This window comes from Psittacula echo (genome assembly GCF_963264785.1).
Source record: "Psittacula echo genome assembly, chromosome: Z".
Classification (NCBI taxonomy): Eukaryota; Metazoa; Chordata; class Aves; order Psittaciformes; family Psittacidae; genus Psittacula; species Psittacula echo.
Window position 1 is genome coordinate 51,383,231 of NC_137742.1, and position 22,440 is coordinate 51,405,670.

General features: G+C 36.9%; 1 protein-coding gene across 3 annotated transcripts in view; it reads right to left on the bottom strand.

Moving 5' to 3' along the window:
• The window catches only part of SLC12A2 (solute carrier family 12 member 2), a 67,033-nt gene that overhangs the window by 26,457 nt on the left and 18,136 nt on the right, over nucleotides 1–22,440 (bottom strand). For all 3 annotated transcript variants that reach the window (XM_080636671.1, XM_080636670.1, XM_080636672.1), the window contains exons 2-12: nucleotides 21,500–21,619; nucleotides 19,448–19,523; nucleotides 18,753–18,848; nucleotides 16,773–16,912; nucleotides 14,975–15,085; nucleotides 12,282–12,390; nucleotides 11,718–11,845; nucleotides 11,546–11,630; nucleotides 6,933–7,081; nucleotides 1,305–1,412; nucleotides 204–327 (exon numbers count right to left, since the gene is read on the bottom strand). In XM_080636671.1, the coding sequence (XP_080492797.1) occupies nucleotides 204–327; nucleotides 1,305–1,412; nucleotides 6,933–7,081; nucleotides 11,546–11,630; nucleotides 11,718–11,845; nucleotides 12,282–12,390; nucleotides 14,975–15,085; nucleotides 16,773–16,912; nucleotides 18,753–18,848; nucleotides 19,448–19,523; nucleotides 21,500–21,619 (1,246 nt within the window). The remainder of the gene's footprint in view (nucleotides 1–203; nucleotides 328–1,304; nucleotides 1,413–6,932; nucleotides 7,082–11,545; nucleotides 11,631–11,717; nucleotides 11,846–12,281; nucleotides 12,391–14,974; nucleotides 15,086–16,772; nucleotides 16,913–18,752; nucleotides 18,849–19,447; nucleotides 19,524–21,499; nucleotides 21,620–22,440) is intronic.

Consider the following 22,440-nt stretch of genomic DNA (forward strand, 5'->3'; position numbering starts at 1 on the left):
ATTCATATCTATTGCAGTTCTAGGCAGAGTTATAGCTTGGAGAGAAGACAAAAGTAACTCTCAAAATAAAAAGATTTTTGAATGCTGGCTTAGAATCAAGCTGTGCATTAGACCCCAGAACACTGTTAGCAAGTCATGATATGAAACTGAACGCCTCATAAAGGACAAAAGGATATTGAGATTTATCATAATTTCAAACTAACCAATTAGTATGAATCCAAGAGCAATTAAAAACGTTAGAAGGTATCCTCTCAGTGGCTCATTGTTCTTCCCATAGCCTTTAGCAAACATCTGAAATCCTGGATAAATGTTGTCCTTGCACAGAGCCTAAGAAAAAGTAAAATTCCAAGAGTCAGAATGAGTTTTGTTCAAATTCTATACTTACTAATGCTATCTTCCACTGCGTATTATCTTCCTGAAAGGTTTTTTACCACCATGTACTAATTCTGTTCTCAACTGCCTTGCATCTTGACACCTTCCGTTTCCAGTATTCTATCCTTCAGTAATTTCTATCTAGAACAACAAATTTTGTTTTTCTGTAAGTACCCGCCTATTTTACTTAACTGGTGTCTTACAGTCACAAAGAATCCTTCTTTAGAGACAGTGTTTTCCCAGAAAGTGAAAAGCTTGCCCAATGCATACACTAGTTCTCTGCATCAATACTTGTGCTTCTACTCTGCAACAAAATCTCTTCTATGTTTGACTCCTTACTGAACTGCTGGGAAATAAGATCATTACAGGACACTACAGCTGTACCCAATTAAAGAGAATTTTTAAGACAAAATAATAAGATTAAATGGTTAAAAAGAAGTAAAAGCAAAATACATTCAGGGACACAAGGTAATCAAAGTAGATTATTTACATGAGAACCGGTACACAATTATTTTCATAATGCAATCCCGAAGGATTGAGACTCCACAGCTACAGGTTCTATTTCATGCTGTGTCCTTCTGTGATTATTCTGAGAAATGAACTAGTCTGTTCTCTTTGTATGTGTTCCACTGTCACTTACAATAAAAAACATCATAAAGAGGTTTGTAGACTGCTGTTAGTTACACCCCAACTAATCCCTGAATTAATCAGAAACACATCAGATCTGGAACAAATTCTGGTCTAGCTAACATTTATTAACAATTAAACACTGTTTTCCTATTTTAAGCAAGAGGTAAATATCAGATCAATGTGCTGCTGTCAACTGGTATGAGCCACGACAGCAGTTTGTCAGAGTTCCCTTCCAAAAATTCTGATTAAAAAGTTGACTTTAGTTATTCTTTAAAAGATGATGGTTTTGCTTCCATCCTTACCTGGAAGATCTTGGGTGCACTCACAAGAGATGCTAATGCAGAAGACAAGGTGGCTGAAAAAATGCCTGCAGAAATCAGTGGTGCAAATCCCGACACCATGCTCATTACCTGAAAGCAATATAACTGTTTTTTTAATAATATAAAAAAGCATACTGTGTGTACGGATGACAACATTAACTATACAAACAGAATAAAATACTATGCACTCCTCACTTAAAAGCTATTTGATTATCATGCATTCATATCAACAAATGACCTACAGACAAACAAACGTATATAAATGTATCTTAATTTCAGAACAAGAGAATGCGACTTTTTACACAAACTACAATGCAACCATGTATAATTCTTGGGTCAGAATAATCAATGGCATAAGTCTTCCATGGGCTCATAAAAGGATTAAAAATAAATCATGGAGGAAAAATACATTGAATTTTATTACATATTGTGACTAGCCTACCACTAGATAGCATGGTCTCAAGAAAGCCCAAGTGTCGTGGTTTATGCCCAGGCCGTAAATCAGAACCACGAAGTCCACTTCCCACCCCCCCACCTTTCTTCCCTCCGCTTCTGGAGGGACAGGGAGGAGAATCAAAAGAATGCAACTCCCACGGGTTGAGATAAGAACAGTTTAATAACTAAGGTATAACACAAATCACTACTGCTACCACTAATAGTAATAATGATAAAGGAAATAACAAGGAAGAGAATACAACCGCTCACCAACTGATACCTCACCCCCACCCTGCCATGATCCAGCCCTTCCGGGGACTCTCTCTTCTACATCCTGGGCATGACGTGCTGTGTTATGGAATACCTCTTTGGCTAGTTTGGGTCAGGTGTCCTGTCCCTGCTTCCTCCCAGTTTCTCCTCCTCCCTGGCAGAGCATGAGACTCACAAAGTCCTTGGTCAGGGTAAACATTCTGATCCACGACTGAAAACATCAGCTTTATCAATATTTTTCCCAGGCCGAAAGTCAAAACCACAGTGCTGCACCAGCAGAAAAAATGACTGCTACTGCTGAACCCAGGACACCAAGTGACAAAACAACTGAATTTTGGGAAGGGTGATTGCCTTTCTTAGCATCTCCTAAGTTAGACTTGCTTCTCATTCAAAAGCGAAAGGACAGGACAAGCTTGTTTCCTGTCTCCCCAAGATCACATCCTAGGACATCTTTGTAATGCCAGTAAGTGAAATACCATATACAATTCTTGGTAGAGATGCTTAGTTAGCTAAATGTAAAAGAACAATGTTAAGACTAAAAAATGTCCCAAATTAGAACAAAAGCAGCTTCTGCCTAATTGCCATATAGCCTGAAGACCATCTTCTACCGTTCTACTGATTACTTCCATACCATAGCTGCATCCAGCTTTGCCTATTTCAAGTGAAGATACAGAACTATGTATTTAAAATAAAATCACGGTTTAACGTTATTTTATGAAAGAAAAGCCTAAGCTGCTTGAAGACAGCCAGTATTAAAGAATTTCTCTTGAAAAAGCTTATGGTTTTAGTTAATGGATCAAACCCAGCATGGTGCCTTTAAAGCACAATGTGTCAGAATGACGTCCTGCACCATCTGCACTGACTACTTGCCTCTTTCATCCTCTCAACCTCACCTACAGTATCAGAAAAAGGACTGAGAAGGAAAGCAAGAACAATCACACAGAACCTGCATGCTACTGTTAAGTTACTGTCACCTGAAGATGTTAAAATCTAGCTGTCTGCAGCAATCTTATCTAGGTAGAACATGCTTTCAGTAACAATATACAGGTGACGAAATTTTATTCATACTCCTAGGGCTAAGCTAACAAAAAAATTCAGTGTTTTTCTTCAAAACAGACTGACAAAGACCGCTGGGTTTCTCAGTCAACTGAACCTTTAAATTACATCAGGTTTTACTGTTAGTTCAAGGCATGTGTTGCCTAAAAAGAGGGATTAAATAATAGCAGGTGCATAAAATGAGAGTGAAGTAGCTGTCCTAGAACCGTAATGAACGGAGAGAATTTCGTGAAGCATATCTGCAGCCAATAACAAAAAAAAAGTTAGAAGAGGGATTTGTTCACAGATGAGTAAAACTAATGACACATACATTATCTCCCTTGCACCCAGGTTTAGGTTACTTTAATGATCAGCAGAAAAAGTTAGTTGTATGATCAGCAGAAAAAGTTAGTTGTAACTGCCAGTCTGTAATAACCCTACACTGTATTTCTAAAAAAGAAGTTCAGGGTGTAAACGCTGTGCTGAAATACTTTAGACAGAAAGTTTTTCTCCAGCAACATTATAAATCAGCACAGAATAACCTTTGTAGAAGCAGCATGAAAATTTTCTTCCCTGCAAGGATGGCTCAATCTATCTTCCCTGGAAGGACTCTGTATGGACAGACTCTGTGCGCAAGTCACCATCGCTTTTCTTCCCATCCAATTTAAAACATGGTTATTTTGACACTTTCACTTTACTATATTTGCATCAATTTCTTGCAATTTAGTTCTTATAATTTACTCAGATTTTACTCTCTTTATACATTTTCTTCATTGCTTCCATTTCTTTACACTACTTTTAAGTATTACATCCATTTTATAAATTTGAGAGAAATCCAAGTAAGAAGTAAGCAGATAATGTCTGGCCATTTTAAAAGCTATAATGTAAGAGACATTAGGAAGCTTCACTTAAGCTGAGAGAACAAAAGGGAAACCAATTCCAGCAGAAACCCTTCCCTTTCCCCCAGCATACACACCATAATCTAAACCTGTTAACCACAAAAAACAAGGAACCCACATATGCTGTTAGCTGTAGCACTGAAATTTTCATCCTTGAAAGAACACAGAGAAATGGAAGGACAGGTACCTTGTAAAAATTGCCCTGTTACGACTCGCATGTCAAGACAGATACTCCTACGAACAAGATACAGATAGCTGTGAGATAGTCATAGCTACTACTGATAAGGGACTCGTTATGCTTGTCTGGCATTTGCTCTTCAGACAGTTCCCTAAATTTCTAACATTTGGGATAATAAAATATTTTGACTACAGTTTCTGTTCTTTGGTCCAGCCATTGTGGAGTCGAAAAAAATGCCATATGAAAACAAGCAGCAGCTTCTTTGAAGTTGTATTTTTATAATGAGTATGGACAAAACATTGCTAAACTCCCCCTCCCCCTAACTTCTTCAAATGTTCTCACAACTGCCTTCCTTCACAGGAAGAATGTTTTAGGAAAACTTTTACATTGCTTCTGAACTGGAATTTCATGTACTTTCAACTTTCATCCAAAGTTGGACAAATCTTGCATTTAGATTGCCCCAAGCCATACCTTAATCTGGGGCAGTTCCAAGGCTGAGACTACAGAGCCCAAAACAAGTTTCTGAAGTTGCTTTTTACCAGATGTCAGCCTGGGCACAGAAATATCACTGACACTGAGCAGAAAAATGTCTGAAGCCTGTGAGGACTTCATTCATTTGCAATGGCTACAACAGAAACTAAAGACAGTCTGACTAAGCCTGTTTCACCAACTGTTCTCAATTTAAGTTTCTTAGCATCATTTAAGCTTTTCAGAGGTAAATCATACTACAAGTCATCCATTTGCTGCCCAAACACATTCAAAACACAAGCTGCCTAAGCACTAATTTTAAATTCTCTGCCAAAAGAACTGAATGAAGTGTACTGCATTAATAAAGTCATCAGGCTGTGCATACAAGTATGCTGATGCTTTCAACCTCAGAACCTACATGCTTACAAACTATAAGATAAATAAATACTACCATCTGCACTCACTTTATGGATTAATTTATGTTTGTGAAGTATTTGTTGTCAGTTATTTAACCTACAGAAAGAATTTACATTTGTATGAGGAGTTGGAGAGGTACAAAAGTTTGGAGCATTTTCCCTGTGACCTGCATGTAAAAAAAACAAAACCCAAAACCAAAAAGCATCTTCCTACAGCTCTCATTCACAGCTACTAAGCTGAGGGCAGTTCAGTCAGAAAATGGACAACAATTTACATATAGATAGCTTCTCATGCAAACAATTTCCTTCTAACATCTGAGAAAACAGAATCTCAGACTCTTGTCAGAGATACACAGCAAAAGCGGTGAGGATAAGGGAGAAAACAAACAGCAAGAAAAAGTCCAGCTGGGCACTAGAAAAACGAAATTCCACACATAAGGTGGTGAAGTGCTACAGCAGTTTGTCCAGAGATGCTGTGTAGTCTCCATAATGAAGTTTTCAAACCTCCCCTAGAAAAGGGGCCACACGGAGCAGTGCATAATCTGTGCAGCGCCTGGCCAATTTCAAACAACAGCTGTGAGGAAAAAGTATGCAGTTCCATATTTTAGCAAGGAACTAATGCAGATATGCAAGTGGCAGGACGAAGACTGCACAACCAACTTCTATATCAAAATTCTTTCTAATCAAAATTTACTTTTCCAATTCAGAACCCACTAGTTTTTTCCACAGAGAGAAACAAGAATAATTTGGGAGACAGAAATATTCTTTAGACCAAACGTTAAGAAACTAGAACATTAATGACTAACTTATTAGAAGTACAAGCAACATTTACGGTATTTATTACTTAAATAAAAAGATACAAAGAAAATCAGTTCCATGCTGCTCTCAGCTGTACATTTGACAAAATACTGGGTGCTTCTGAGCTTAAATAAATGAGGGGAGTCATCTGATTGTGCAGAATTATTCCCACAACAACAATTCTGAAATGTTTCTAAATCCAGACTTTTTCTAAACCAGAACAAAGCAAAGTGTACTCTAATTTTACTCTAACAGAATGATCTGCACTGCAACATTATTTCAGCATGTACCAAACAGGTTTTCCACCCAGCTTTGCAGGATAGGAGTACATGTACCACATGTAAGGAGCAGATGTACCACATAATTCTAACCAAAATCCATGAGCCACACACCTCTTTCATTAGTGGATTTCATCTTAGTCTCTAGTCAAATTTTTGTGCACATACTGGAAAAATTTATGGCAAAGGAAGTTTAAATCTATCAGCAATGATCAGCAACAAGTATGTTCTCCTTAGTTTCTTTCAAACCCTGACCAGTAGTTCATGGACACCTAATTAGCTGTGAAGTATAAGTTGCAGCCTATGAATTACCCCATGACTTCTAGAGGATTTTTTTAATTCAGTAACATCTGGCTTTATGAAAACTGACAACAGTTTCACCATTAAAGAGGATACGTAAAAGATAAAGACAGATAAGTAAAAAATTCTTAAAAAGTCAGCATATTTTCTAAGAAACTTAAAATTAAGGAACAAGTTACAGAGAGAGGCTGCCTATGACTATGCGTAACTACTGAACAATGAGTACATCTATCCATGTCACTGAATGATAGCATTCAGATACCTAGAGAGAAAGTTACAGTCCCACCACCCAACCTAAGCAGCTTACTCAGAAGAAGAGTAAACATTTCTATCACCTGTGTATAACACCCAAAAATTCTTAACATACATTGTTCTTCTACATACTAGCTAGAGCATACTGCTTAACTATTCCAGATAAATCCCGTATTTTTAGCCTGTTTTTCTGTGGTATGCAATTAAAACAAACAAACAAACAAACAAACAAATGAACAAACACAAAAGCCAATAAACAGATTTAGGAGAAAGTTTTATACCTGGAAATTGTTCATCAGCCCATACTGACATCCTGGCTGACAGGATGAGAAATCATAGTTTAATTTGCAAGCTGCAGTAGTGCAATTCGTCAGCTCTGTGACAATGGTGTCATTAACATGCCCTGTGGCATCCCGCACAACACAGGAACCTAGAGTGAACACAGTGACAAAATAAAAAAAGGTACGGATAGGCTGAAAGTGAACTTAAGCACATGTCAAGCTCAATTCCCTTTTTATGTATACATATTTTCACAGAGCAACATTAAAACACAGCGTTTACATTTTTAATACATTTCAGTACTAGGCGCATCTTCATTGTGAGGAGCAAATATAAACAAACAAACTAATTGCCCTCTCGCCTAAATAAATCTAGATCTAGTAAGAAAGGAAAGTTTTAGCACAGAGGAAAATAATGTCAATAGGCTTGCAAAAGTTAACTGCACAATTTTAGTTCAACGTATTATTTCTGAATAATGAGTTTCCACATAGCTCTTTAAGTTAGTACTATTCAACATCACTTGATTTTATAGTTTCTCTTTTTGTCAATTTTCCTTGAGGAACACATTTTAGTAATGCACGTACAACTGTATGTAGACCAAGTCTGCACAGTGTTGCTGTTATTTCTTTTCCACTGTTATGCTCAGACATTCAAAAAAATTAAGCAGTTTGTCATGAAAGCCTCTTGCATTTCCCAACACTAAAACAAGCCACCTCCTGTGTGGTATTTTATTTTGGTTTCTTGGTGAAAAACAAAGCTAGAGAATCCCATTGCTACCACATCTTTTGCAATTAATTTTATCACTTGAATTTATGTCTTCAATTTATCTATGATTATTTGTAATATGACTAGTCAAGAAAATGCTGAAGGCATAGCATTTCACCTCTTATGTACTAAAAAAAACAAAATTCCAAAAATGTACCAGAAAGCCCACAAGTCTCTTGCTTCAAGATTTTTTGTCTTAAAGAACACCACAAACTAGAGCAGACTAAATATTATTAACATTCTATGGTTTAATAGTTGAAGTAGTCAGATTGTTTCAATACCAACAAATGTTTCCAGGAAAAGGAATTAAATAAGGAGTGGGGAAGAGAGAAGATTACAGAGCAGTATCCAATAGAATTGCCTTAATTTCGTCCTTCAGGAACTTGAATGACAAGGAGGTCCCGGGAACAGGACCACGTGACTACTGAGGACCTAGATTACTTACTTGCAAAATGAAAAGAAGGGCACAGACGTGCTGCAAACTTAAGTTTCTCCTCTAACAATCCCTGTTATCTATGTATTTTGTCTTTCATTAGGAAAATTAACTTCTAAATACCTACATAGCATGTTTAGATTGCTTCTGAGATGTTACAACAGACCGCAGTGATAGCTGGTAGGTGGACATTACTTAATCCTTCCACTTCTTAGATTTATTTTTCAGTTACTTATTAGGCCAAATAGGTTCAATTTCAGTAAGTTTCCTATAGTGATCATCTGTCATGCTTTTCTTGTGTGTATATAGACAGGCTGGGGTTTTTTTTGGTTGTTGTTCTGTTTTAAATGCAAGTAAAAGCTCTGTATGCGAAAGTTTCTTCTTTTTACTACATAAGTATTTGCCCCAGCATTCAAGCATTATATAACGTATATGACAATATACTTACTAGGAGAATTATTTGTAAATAATATTTTGTTGGTAGATTGCAGTGGCAGGCCCATTAAGTTGAGCAACCCATTAAATAGCTACAATAAACTATCACAGCCCTCCTATTCCTCATTCCCTTTTTCAGAGTTCAGAGCCAACTCGCTGGCAGCTCTTTCACACATGGAATCAAAGTACGACAGACAGGGACAATCATACTATGAACAAATTTAATGTAAGCCTTGCTATGAGAGAACACAGAACAGAAGCCAGGTGGGCAGGCTCCACTCTCAGCAGAAGATACCTAGATGTAAGTGAAAGTCTCAGACTTATGAATGATGGTTAAGTAAAACATTTTATTTATTTATAAGATTCTGGCAACATTTTCCTTAAGAACCCTTATGTCTTCCTTCCTGTAAAAACAGGAAAGGCATTTATAAACACGTGCCTGCAAAAGTAAAGTTTTGCCACGTTATAAGCCTCAGGTGAACAGATCACCTTTATAGAAACTTTATAGTAACTCCTATAGTATCACCTTTATAGTAACTTTATATAAAGTTACCTCCTAACTCTATACAATCAGCAAGGATTACAGAGATGCAACACTGAGTCCTTCAGACTGCAGTTGAGAGTGTTAACTTCTCGGGTGCTACAAACAGATACAGTTAGCCTCTAATTAATTTTACTTCCCTGTGTACAGAGAGTATGTCATAACCCTACTCAGGAGTTATGACTCGGGAGATTTTAATTAGAGCTTCCCTTGGTTTTAAAGCAGTAGATGTTTTTCTTTGAGATACATCTTTCAAGAATTTTGATACAGAAGTTGGTTGTGCAGTCTTCGTCCTGCCACCTGCATATCTGCATTAGTTCCTTGCTAAAATATGGAACTGCATACTTTTTCCTCACAGCTGTTGCTTGAAATTGGCTGTCTAGCTGTAGCAGTAGGACTAGCAGTTTTCCCCTTCTAAGCGTTCTCTACTCAGTTTAACCCTCTTACGTAGTACAGAGCATGCAGATACTGATCTAAATTCAGAACATCATCTTCCCCTTCAGACATGACTACTCACTGACATTTACCAGCCTAAGTTTTAATGACATGCTTATCACTACTTTGGGAATTTACAGTGGGGAACAGTGTGTGGGGAAATGAATACAAGTATTTGCATCTGTCTAATCCCTGATCCAACAGCTCAAAATACTAAATTTCACTCATGTCATAATCTTCTACAATAGCACTGGGTTTTCTAACTAGAAGGATTCTAAAGTGTAAGTTACGGAAGGCAACTAAGGCAGGACATGTCTGATGCATCAAACAATTTCATGTTCAATTGGTTTTGCAAGCTGTTCCTTTTGCAGTATGAAAAATTAGGTTTTTCATGTCTGAAAGATGATCAAAGTATTACATGATCAAATGAATTTTAATAAGCACTTTGCTCTCATGTGGATTCAAGTTCTAAAGTATTCAAATTTGGTAGCAGAGGTCTGTGTGGTCAATCTATTTAGGAAATAAGTGTAGGTCATTATGCTGCATAAAGCACAATCACTACAGAGCAACAATCTGGCAGAATTACAGTACAATGTTAGCCAACAGAGGCAGACCAGCAAGACTGGTATCTTTGGAAAGGAAGCATCATTAGTAGTAAGATCAATGGTACTCTCATGAGAATTTCATTCAAAAGGCAGCACAGCTAAGATAAGGCAAGGTGAAAACTGATTACTGCTGCCAGAAACTATATTATACTAATAACATTTCCAAATCATAGCCAAGAAATATGCAAGATACTATTACAATCTTATCTTATAGAATCACTTAGGTTGGAAAAGATTTTTAAGATCATCAAGGCCAAAGGCAAACCCAACACTAGCAAGTCCACTGCTAAACCAAGTTGTTTAGATGGCGGACACACCTACACATCTTCTATATACCTCTAGGGATGGTGACTCCACCACTTCCCTGGGCAGCCTGTTCCAATGCTTGACAACCCTTTTGGGGAAGAAATCATTCCTAATATCCAATCTAAACCACCCTGGCACAACTTGAGGCCATTTCCTCTTGTCGTATTGCCTGTTACTTGTGCGAAGAGATCAACACTCAGCTCACTACAACCTCCTTTCAGGGAGTTGTAGAGAGCATTAAGGGCTCCCCTCAACCTACTTTTTGCTGAGCAATAAGAAGTTCTTAGGATTACTAGAAGAGAATTATTCTATCAGTGGGAAAAAAACTTGGTTGACCACTGATGCTTTGGAGCAACACTGATAATAGTGTTGGGTATCAAAACCCAAGGCAAATTCTACAAAGCATTTCAAACCACTGTGGGGTGGGGAAGGCCAGGAAGAGAGGTTTATACAAGACCCAGGTCAGCCTATGATTGCTGTCCTCTTTCCACATGAAAATAAAACTTTAGGAAATTGTAACATTTCTGAACATGACAACACTTCCAAAAGTGGGCTGGCCAGATGAATTCACTACTCCCTTCACTGGCAAATTACTGCTCCTGCATCCTTACCAAAGAGCTGTTTGATCATCCCACAATTCACTTTGACTACCTAGCCATCATCATCTTCAAACCAATATAGGTGTTTGTTCAGCAAGTATTTTCTGAAAACTCGCTTTTCAAATTCAGGGATTATCCTACTGCTAAATTGTATCTTTTAACATAAGTAACTGCAACAAATGAGGAAAGATCCATATGAAGTCTTTTGTGCTTTAATCCGCTTCAAGCAGTCACTAGTCTTAGGGAAAAAAAAACAAAAAAACAAAAAAACAAAACAAACAAACAATCAAACACACAAAAAAAAATCACTCATCTTAGGAAATTATAAAACCAGCTGAATATTGAACCTCCAACAATAAAAATCAGAAACCTCTGGCTATTACTTTCCCATGCATGAAAATCAATTACATAATGATTTTACATAGCGAATTACATAAACCGCATAAAACACACCCTCAGAAAGAATGTAAAAAGTTAAAAGAAATTCTCTATTTACCTACAGATACTGCAATTCCTACGTAAACCAATGTAGTAATTAAGATGGCCAACAGCGTTCCTTTAGGTATGGCTGACTGAGGATCCTGAAAGAAAAATGTCAGTGGACAGTGATGACAGAGATAGATGCATACTCAGTGTTTGTGAACAGTATTTTCTCATTCACTACTCACCGCAAGATCACCTGAGATATTTGCACCAGCAAGTATGCCAGTTGCAGCAGGGAAGAAAATAGCAAATACAGAAAAGAAAGTTTCCTCATGTCGGAAATCTGGACCAAAATTCTCCATAAATATTTCAGCTGTAGAAAGAGATTTAAGTATATCAATATTTGTACAGAAGCTACAGTATTAGCCCATTCCACCCATTATTAGCTCCATGAAAAAGCTGCAAGTCACAGCTGTATGACGTTCTTAAAACTCAGCATAGAACATTTAGGTTCTAGTTCATCACTTCGACTCGGTCAACACAATACTTAAACAGCTTTTAAAACCAGAAAAAATACAGTACCATCCAGCTTTTTTAGATTTAATATAATCAATGTTAAGTAGACATGAGCAATTTTTGGCCCCATAGCTTTAAGGAACAAAACTGCAGAAGTTTGGAAGAATCAGGGGAAAAAAAGTACCTCTATACTTAAATAGGACTGTAAGCTATTTTATAGGTTTAATTTAATTATGACAGCATATCTACTCTTCGCAAAGATATTGTTTACAACACTAACTCTTCCAACATACCTTGATAACCAAAGAAACCTTTAGGCTTCTTGCTATCCAAAGGAATAAATGTTCCAATGACAAAGTCTCCAATAGCAAGTATGAGAATCACCAGTAAGACTATCTGTGCCTGAAACATAATGATTGCAGTCAGACAGAAGAAATTGCTGGTTTTCACAGTTCCAAGCTTCAGTGTTGTATTCCAAAATTTAAATATTTCTTTGATTCCAAATTCAGCTTAGTCTTCTCATAGTTTGTTTCCCCACAAATAAATAAGGCAAGCTGGAGAGAATGTGTACTGGGATTTTTAATAAGGAAATAGGATAACTTGTAAGTTTAACAACCAAACCCACAAGTTATAGTTTTAAAGAAAAATTACTTAAAAGAAATATTTCCTCTGTCAGCCTTCCAAAAGAAATGGATTTGAGTAGATTGAAGATATTCACAAGAGGTAAATGCACACAAATCGTATGAATATTGCCTTATTAACTGTGATTACAATACTTAGCCTTTATGTCAGTATCTGATATTTATTTTACTGAGAAGTTTATTAAATCAGGAACCAAACAACTTTTGTTTGCTATTTTATGCAATGGACTAGTTATTTTCATGTTCTCAATCCTTATTTATGAAATTAAACTGCAGATCACCACAACTGCTTGTTAATTTCTAGTTTTCTTAAAAATTTTTCATTACAACCTAGACTTTTAGCCACTGTTCAATAAAACCATTATAAACCCTATACTTTGAACAAGAAGTACTTTAAGCCATCCAATGCCTCAAAAGCATGACTAAAGACAAATATAGTCACTGAAGAGGTTGTTCAGGTTTTACATTTAAATGAACAACCATTTTAGCTGTTCTAGCCATTCATGTTATCTTTTGTGTATTTGCTTCCTTATGAAGGCATACATGCCAGTGGCTCAGGGGAAGCTATTTGTAGTTTGACTGTTTTTTCAGGTCTAGGATGAGAACTTACTATGCAACAGCACAGTGGCATTGCTGACAATACAAAACAAAGTTTTCAATTCACATAAACTCATAAGGAAACAGTATAGTACAGTGATAAACAGAGCCTGACAGCCAAGAGCAGAGTTAGAAGACCAGCAGAAGAAACCAGTTAATGCATCGTATTTAGAGCTCTCCTTTGCCAAGAATAGGCGAGAGATAGAAAAGCATCATTATAGATTCCCCTTGTCCCATTTTTGCGAGGTATACTCTAAGTCATGGGGAAAGCATAGGAGAACATCACAGATACTTTGATCAAGAACAAAGCAGTAGTGCTTTGCTATGCTAAGCTGTATGTTAACACACATGAAGTGCTTGTTTGACGGGTTCAGTTGCTTAGCATCCCTCCTACCTGCCTTCCTCCATGATGCAGAAACCAAGTCAACAAACTTTGGTTTTTGCATTGAGCACAGGATTTTTGAAAGCTACCTATTTCCTAATAAGGATAATACTGCAATGGTACTACAGTTCATGTTTGATATAGCAACATTAAACAGGGTATTCTATGCAAGTTATTGCTATAGAATTGCTCATGCTACAGAGTAAAAGCAAGACATTTCTTGTGACTTCAAGTGATAGTAGCTAAAGGGTTAATAACAACTAAGTAATGCAAAAGAAAAACTGAATGGCCAACATCAAGGAGGACAGTCTTGTTTGAAGCCAGGTGAACAAAAATACCATTACAAATTGAGGTTACAGATAGTGAAGGACTATCTGAAAAATTTTTACATAAGTGTGCTGTTCGATTTACAAGTACATGCCAAACTCAGCTTCTGTAGGCTCTTTTCTCCTTGCAGTAAATTTAATCTTTACTTCCTTTTTTTAAGTTATAACACTTAAATGAAAAAGCTCCTTTAGCTGGCTGTCACTGCAAAAAACAGTAACTATTGTGAACCAAGTATCAAATGGGAAGGGAAACCAAGTGAGGCTCTTCTTAACTGTTTTTGAGCACACTATAGGCAAACGCTCCATAAAAGCTCACCAGGTGCAGGAAAAAAATAGCAAGCTACACTGCCTAGTGATGCAGAGCAGAAAACTAATAAGGCAACCCCTATGTTAAGATATCCTAGGATCTATATGTGTTTGTCTTCATGATCTGAGTTGATCTAAGACTGTGCAACCACAGGATGAGGAAAGTGGGTTCCCCATCCTACACATTCATCACCACCAGTGTCCACAACTGTCCTCAATGCTGGGCCTAGGAACCACATCAACACTGTCTCTCTGTTTCCAAGTGAAAACAAACCAAAAGAAAGTGAACAGGAAAATGAAAATACTGGGTTTGAGTTAACAGAAACTACGCAACTTCAGATGGGCTTCAGCTCCAGCCCTGCATTTTCCATCCGTAGAGCTCATCTGAAGTACCCAGTGAGGGAAAGTTCACATACTACTGCTCTTACCCTCTTCTGGGCAACAATGGGCTAACAAGAAAAGGTAATACCATTAACCTACTTGACAGTGTCGTTATGAATAGGTTATGTGGGTTTTAAGTTCTCACAGATGCTCAAACTTCCAGTGGAGTAAGGTAGTCCAAGGTCCAAATTCTGTCCAGACCAGAGAGCTATTATGTAAAAACTGCCTGCTGACTTCTAACATATCATGCATGCAACACCGAGTGCACTAAATACATTAAAAATAAACAAAACAGCTGACGTAGAAAATGGAATTAAAATTATGAAGTAGAGAAGAAAAGTTAAGTTCCTTACTTTTGATTCCCATTCCATACCAGCAACAGATATACCCAGCAATATAACCACTGTTATAGCCCCTATGATTCTGATATCATTCATTTCATCAATCATCAGCGCTCCATTTTCCTAACAAAGAAACACACAAAGACAAAAAAAATGCAGTCATACACTTACATCAAGTATTTATCTTCCCTTCTGCAGAACAGCATTTTATTGACTATAATTTATTAATAGACACCGCAAATATACTCATTTTAAATTCCCTGTACAGACAAAAATAATTTGGGTTTTGCCTTGTTTTAAATCACTGAATCTTCTAAGTGGAAATGATCATGCCTATACATAGCCCATCCCCAGGCAGCATGGCCTGTCTTCACCTGCCAGAGAATCAGATTAATCAGCAAGGCAACTGCACACATATTTCACCCATTGTTCACTATTAATTCTTTTAATGTATTCCAAACTGCCTGCCATCTACAAAAAGTATAGTTCTTCTCCGTATTACATTTAATCAAAACATTCAACAAAAAAATAATACTTGGTTGTGTTTAAGTTAAGATATAGTTTTTAATATGTAGAACTCATTTGGAAATAAGTGTAATATAAATAACTATCACTTAAAAGAAACAATTCAATAACAAGAATCTTAGAATTGGTGATATGGTTTAATAGCGGTCTTGGCAATTCTGGGGTAATGGTTGGACTCAATGAACTTAAAGGTCCAAGCTAGTTGATTCTATGATTCCATGATTCTGCATCACATATCTGTACTGACAGCCTTTTCCACAATGGCCAGGTTGGACTTTACCACAAATTGCACATTTTATTTTTTCAAGGAGATAGTGTGAGAAGTTTCCACTTGACACTCTTGATAATTTGTTGGTTTGGTTTTGGTTGGTTTGTTGGGGTTTTTTTGTTTTCATTTTTTAACCAAAAAGCTACTGAATCACAGTAGTATTTTACTGATCTATCGTGGTACAAGTACTGTACTGATCTATCAGGCTTGTACCTCATTGCACGTCTTTGACCTGGTCAGGACAATTGTGATGTATTAATAAAGGCTGGGGGATGAAGTGATTGAGAGCAGCCCTGCTGAGGAGGACTTCTGGATGGAAAATGTACAGTGGACATGAGCTGGACATGAGCCGGTAATGCACACTGGCAGCCCAGAAAGCCAACCGTACATTGGGATGCATTAAAAGGAGTGTGGCCAGGAGGGAAGTGACTCCGCCCCTATGCGACACTCTTGCATGACCCTACCTCAAGTATTGCATTCAGCTCTGGGGACCCCAGAAAGAGAAAGGTATGGACCTGCTGGAATAGGTCCAGAGGAGGGACACAGAAATTATCAGGGGGCTGGAAGACCTCTCTGTGAGGAAAGGCTTAGAGAGCTGGGGCTGTTCAGCCTGGAGAAAAGAAAGCTCCAGGGAAGCCTCACTGCGGCCTTTCAATACTGAAAGGGAGCTTACATGACAGATGGGGACAGACTTTTTAACAGGGCTTGTAGCGATAGGACAGGGGGTAAGTTCTAAACTAAAGAAAAAGCATTGTTAGACTACATGTAAGGATTTTTTTTTTTTTTTCATTATAAGGCTGGTGAGGCACTTAACAGTTGCCCAGGGAGGCGGCAGATGCCCCATCCCTGGAAACATTCAAGGTCAGGTTGGCCAGAACTCTGAGCCCTGCCCGTGGCAGGGGAGCTGTACTACATGGCCCTTTCCAACCCAAACCATTCTATGATTTTATGAGTAGATGACAGCTAAAACTTGCATAAAGGACAGTGTAATCAATATAACCACCATCACCCATATACCTTCAGTAGCTCCACAACTGTCTCTGCAAAGCCAACAACATACATTGCTACTGCAACAGCATTGGCAAATGCAAAAATCAGACCTATGGCGCCACCAAACTCCGGCCCCAAACTTCTTGAAATTAAGTAATATGCTCCACCTGAAAAAGAAAAATGAGAGAGAGACAAAAATACCCTCTATGTGATGAAGTGTGAGAACAAATAGTCATTAGCAATTTAAAGTTTATACAAACAAGATGCTATTTATGCTTGCATCTTCCCTGATGCATTAGAAAATAACCCAAAACTCAGTACTTCTGTGACAGGCATGCTGAAGTTTCAGGAACATTTCAAGTTTTTGAGACACCAGTTGGAAATAATCCCCTGACTCATGCACCACATCATATTATTCAGCTGTGCAACCAGTTCTGTGGTTAAAAAACAAACTGTAAAACACAAATAGGAGTATTACAGGGCTTTTTATTTGAAAACACTCAAAGCATTTCTGCATAGTTCTACTATTATACATTTTTATTAGCTACAGCTCAGGAAACTGGCAAAGTAGACTGTAATAAACTCACTCAACCTCCAAACCTCCATGACTGGGTTTTTGAAAGCTCCATTGTTACGTGAGTTTTCAGCTCCTCAACAGGACTCTCACATTGCCACTGAATTTTCAGAACTTATTCTTTGTACTTTTGAGCTTGTCAAATACAACATCTCAAACCTGACGTATGACAAATGGACTTCTTGAGTATCCACAGCATTAGAGTGAAAATTAAAAAAAAAAAAAATGTAGCAAATGCACATTCCTCCAATTTCAGGCTAAGGTTTCTAGAAGCCACAAAACCCTTCAGCTCCAGTCTGAAGTAATTGAGTGCATATTAAAAATTTGCAACAGGAAATCCTTAATTTCACTGCGCTACAGTTATTGTGCAAAACATATGTAGGTATCCAGCTTTGACATACTTTGCAAATGAGAATTCTAACATAAGAACAATATTACTGTAATGTAAGACTTTCACAGGAACAGCTGTGATTTTGCTTTACAGTTCTTTCAATTCAGCTCTTCAAATTTTCTAATGAATTATTATTTTGCAAGAGTGACTCTAAAAGCAAAACGGCTCTCAGATGAACAGGAAAATCTGGTATGTAAATGCAATTTGGAAAAAAAAAAAAAAGGAGAAAAAAAAAAAGAAGGACATTTAGATACTAAGCTTAACATAATACTAAGATTCCTGCTGGGTCTGTTTATGATAGTGAGGTTTTTCTGTTCATTCTTAATCAAGAGAATTTTACAAACTTCTCTTTAATTCCACCATATTTTCTAGTAGTAGCAGTTTTTTAATGTCACGAAGCAGCCAGAGCATGTCAAAGGCACAAAACACTTACAAGTAATTTTGTAGGAATTGTTGACAACCACACATAAACCATGAAAGAGAATGACCATCACCCTCAGGAAAGCTAGAGATCAAGAGTATGAAGAAGTTCTATTGTGTATAAAAAAAAAAAAATCCCAATAGAACAGGAACACAGGCATGTACGCTCTCCTACAGTTGCAGCTTATCCTTCTATAGAATGTATTTTTTCATTAGTAAATTTTATTTCAGGGCATGAACATATACAAGCACACATGCATACCCTTAAACCACCAGTGCAGATGCAGGAGAATATCAAGAACCTATTCACTCCTGGATATGTGCATCTCAAAATGTTTGCATTCCAAAAATTCGTAATACGCAATGTTTCTTCCACAGTGGAAAAGCAAGCCAATATTAAAAATCTAATTAGTAAGCCATTACTAGCTTTTCATTAATTACATGTCTGCTTAATCAAATACAGAACATAGGGAAAACTCAGCTCCTCAGAAAACTAACTCTTACTTATATTTCATCCACACAGTTTTATCTCTAATGCTAAAATAAATAAATTAGGTTTCATATTCAAGGTGCATACTTCAAAGTGACAGAAGTTTTATAGGCTTTATGAAAGTAGGTTTACCTCCTCTTACAAACCCATTTGTGGCTATTGCTGAAGTAGACAGTCCTGTAATAGTCGTCACCACAGTGGCCATTCCGATAACAACAACAGACAGACCTTTTGGAAAAAAGGGTGTAAGTCCAGCAGTATTAAGGTGTACAAATTTTCAACTAAACTTAGTTTAAAGAATTACTCTTGCAAATACAACACAAATTTACTGTGTGTGGTCCCACACATTCAAGCAAAAGGCTTCTTCACTCCCCTTTTGTACAGAGAAATTTCCAGGATACAATCAAAATTGGGTAAACATTATCTTTAATCAGCAGGGTAAAAGCTTTATCCTAGAGATTCAAAACCCATGCCTTTTGCAGATGAGGTATTTTCTGCAGTCCAAAACTAAGTTAAGCCTTCAAAGAAAATTGTTTACGTACTACACTTGTCTATACACAGATTTTGATAACCAGAAATTCAAATTTTATCATTAAAGTTCACTGAAGACTTACAGATGTCAATTTTAAATTACATAACTTACAACTAGATGAAAAAGTCCAAGTAACTTCACACTGCTAAGTTTGAATAAGGGTAAATTATTCTTAAAACTGGCAATATTAAGGACATTTTCTATCTCTCTATGAAGTGTAAGCTCAGGATCAACACTTCTTTTGGATCACATTTACAGAGTGACTAAAATAAAATTACAGCATTAGTACACATACCTATGCCAGCTTGTCCTACAATCCACGACAGTCTAATAAAGAGCATCACACCCCAAATATTTAACATACATCGGACCTAAGATAAAACAGAAATTTTATATAGGTTAGGTCTTACAGTCATTTCCACTAGCTCTTAATTTCAGTTTTTAATGTTGTTGAAATTATTTTGCAGTCTTTATTCACCACTCTTCACATTTTCAAAAGAATTGCTGTTTTGAGCGTGGTTTTTGGTCTTTTTTTTTTTTAATTAGACATGGTTTGGTTAAAAAAAAAAAAAAGGGAACCTGAAGATGAATAAAAATATATTACCTTGAACACAGATAATTTACAATACTTCAGTATTTGACAATTGTAGTATGTCTTAACCAAATAAAAATTTAGACCCCCAAGCTTCAGGATCCAAAATTTATACCGTAGAATATGACTACAAATAAGACCGTAAAATCTAGAGAATGAGGTATACAACCCCACTTCAGATCTCCCAAAAACACCCTCCCGAAACTGCACTAAACCAATACCCCATTAAATAATTCATTCTTCTTTTTTTATAAAACAAGCACCCACCACACCTTCCAGTCCTACAACTTTTTTTTTTTAATCTTACAAAACAGCTGTGCACCAATAGAATGGTGGTGGTAGCGTGTATTTTTTGATCTTTGCATTCTAAATTCTTAGTCCTCATTAAAATACTTTACACTGTACAGAATCTAGACAGAAGACTACCAACACAACTTAGGACTCTTTTAACTGAAGAGTACAGTATCCATCCTACAAAAAGTTTGATGGCCATTAGGACTAGAAGCGAGCCAAGGACTCTCCGAAGCACAAAAGTAAAAAGTTCTCAGAGATCTAAGACATCTTCCACAAAATGTACATCACCTGAGGCGAAGATATTCACCCAGGCAGCTTACACCTACTAGAAAATACTAACTGCAACTTTCAAACCACTGAAAAAGAGATCATTCGCCTTGAAACTTTTAAATATACTTTGGAATAAGATGGCCAGCAACTTTTATCCCATAACTCTTTTTAATACTTTGAGTTGTTGCTTACAAAAATAACCCAATAGAGGATTTGGGTTTGGAGACATTCAAAGTCAGCTTCATATCTGCTTCAAAATGATCAACTCTGACCTCGGTTGGGGTAGCCCAGTAGAAGCCTGTCATACTCGTTTCACAGCTACTACAGGCACTCTCCTTCTCCCATATGAATGAATATGGCTACTTCAAGACTTTTAAGGAAGTTGCTATTACACAGTGGAAGACTGCTGAACTAAAGCTAGATATTTTGAATGCCCAAGTTCAGCATATTTTAATCAACTGTTGCACTTGCAACCATCACTATAAATTCTTTCAGCTTTGGAGAGTACATATTAATCATGGTTTCTCCTTGCCAAAGTACGAAAAATAAGTTAATATACACTTGTCATAAAATCACCCACATCACCTTTAATTTTTCACTATTCCAGATGGGGGCAGACTTGGGTTTTTTCCACCATGACTATACTGTTCAGTATTAAGACTTCCACACCTTAGGAGAAGATTACTGTACCAGGTTCAACAAAATTTAAATACTTAATCTGGGTCAAGTTTTGCCAGATACTGGCAGGTACTCTGCTCAACACATTATTTTTTGTTTCTGTGAAGTAAAACAAATACAAATCAAGTTTTCTAACACGTTAATCCAAACCCTTACAGATCCAAGGTGACCACATATGAAGTGTATTCACTCCATTTGCCTCTGTCACTTAAGATTTGTATTTTCTACTACATATGAATACTTACATAATCTTTTTCCTTCTTGGAAATTATGGAACTTCAAAATCACAAAACCAGTGCTAAGAAGCCATTGATAACTTGAAAACTTAAGTCCTGAAGTATTCATTTCCTTAAAATTCAGTACGAGAAACCCTACCCAAATTTATGGCATTTTTCACATCTCTCATACACGTAATCTTTTCTTTATACAGCACTATCACAATCCCTCTCAAAAAAAGAAGGCTAATAGAAAGATCAAATCTGTAAGAAACTGAAGTACAATAACCAAACTTACCAATACACCTTTTATCCAGCCAAATTTGACCACTCCTTTGCTATCAGGTGTGTAAGAGGCAGTAGCTTCCCCAGCTGGTGTGCCTTCATCACCATTTGCATAGCCATCTTCAAAGGGCTCCTTCGGGAAAAAAAAAGAATATTAGAAAAAAAAAAATCTTTTATGTGATTAACAGAGTAAAGTGGGCATTTAATATATTGTAAAAAAATTCATCTACTTGTCCAAACCGAAAAGTTAAAGAATGACACAGCGGAAGTTTTAAGCTTTTCTTTTCCATTCCCTGCATGAGACACCTCAGAGATTTCAGGGTATGCAAAACAAACTTACACAGAAGATTTAGGTATTCTGCTTCACTCAGGGCAATCCGTTAGCAGTCAGAATAATAAATATTTTTAAGAATCAGCTCTCCAGCACTAAGAAACAAAAATGAGGTCTTTTAGAAAAAAATCCTACAAAATTTCAAATGAAGTGACTTGTATAGCACAGGAGGCTTTACTTCTTAATCTAAAAGTGTATACTGTTCTATCACGAGTTACTGGTCTCAGCTATAGCATTTGCTGTAGTTTAGACTTTGCTGTTATTTGATCGATTTTTCCGGAAATAAATTATTCACTTCCTGGCAAACTATTCTACCATTCATTGTAAGGTGATGCTGCTAGAAAGGAGGGTGACATTTCAGTAGAAGGAGGGAAGGTAAGTCTCTTTCCCAAACACTCTTCCTTGTTTAAAATGAAGGATAGCAGATGCAGTAACCATCAGGTTCATGGATAAAGACCAACTGCGGATTTCCTTTAAAATTAAACTCTCAGCCTTACAATGCAGATATCTTAACTGTTTGACATATATTAAAATAAACGTGTGTGTGTGTGTGTGTGTAAACAATACAATCTGCATGCAATAGAAGTGTGCGCACATACATAATGTCACATGCTTACTTTTGA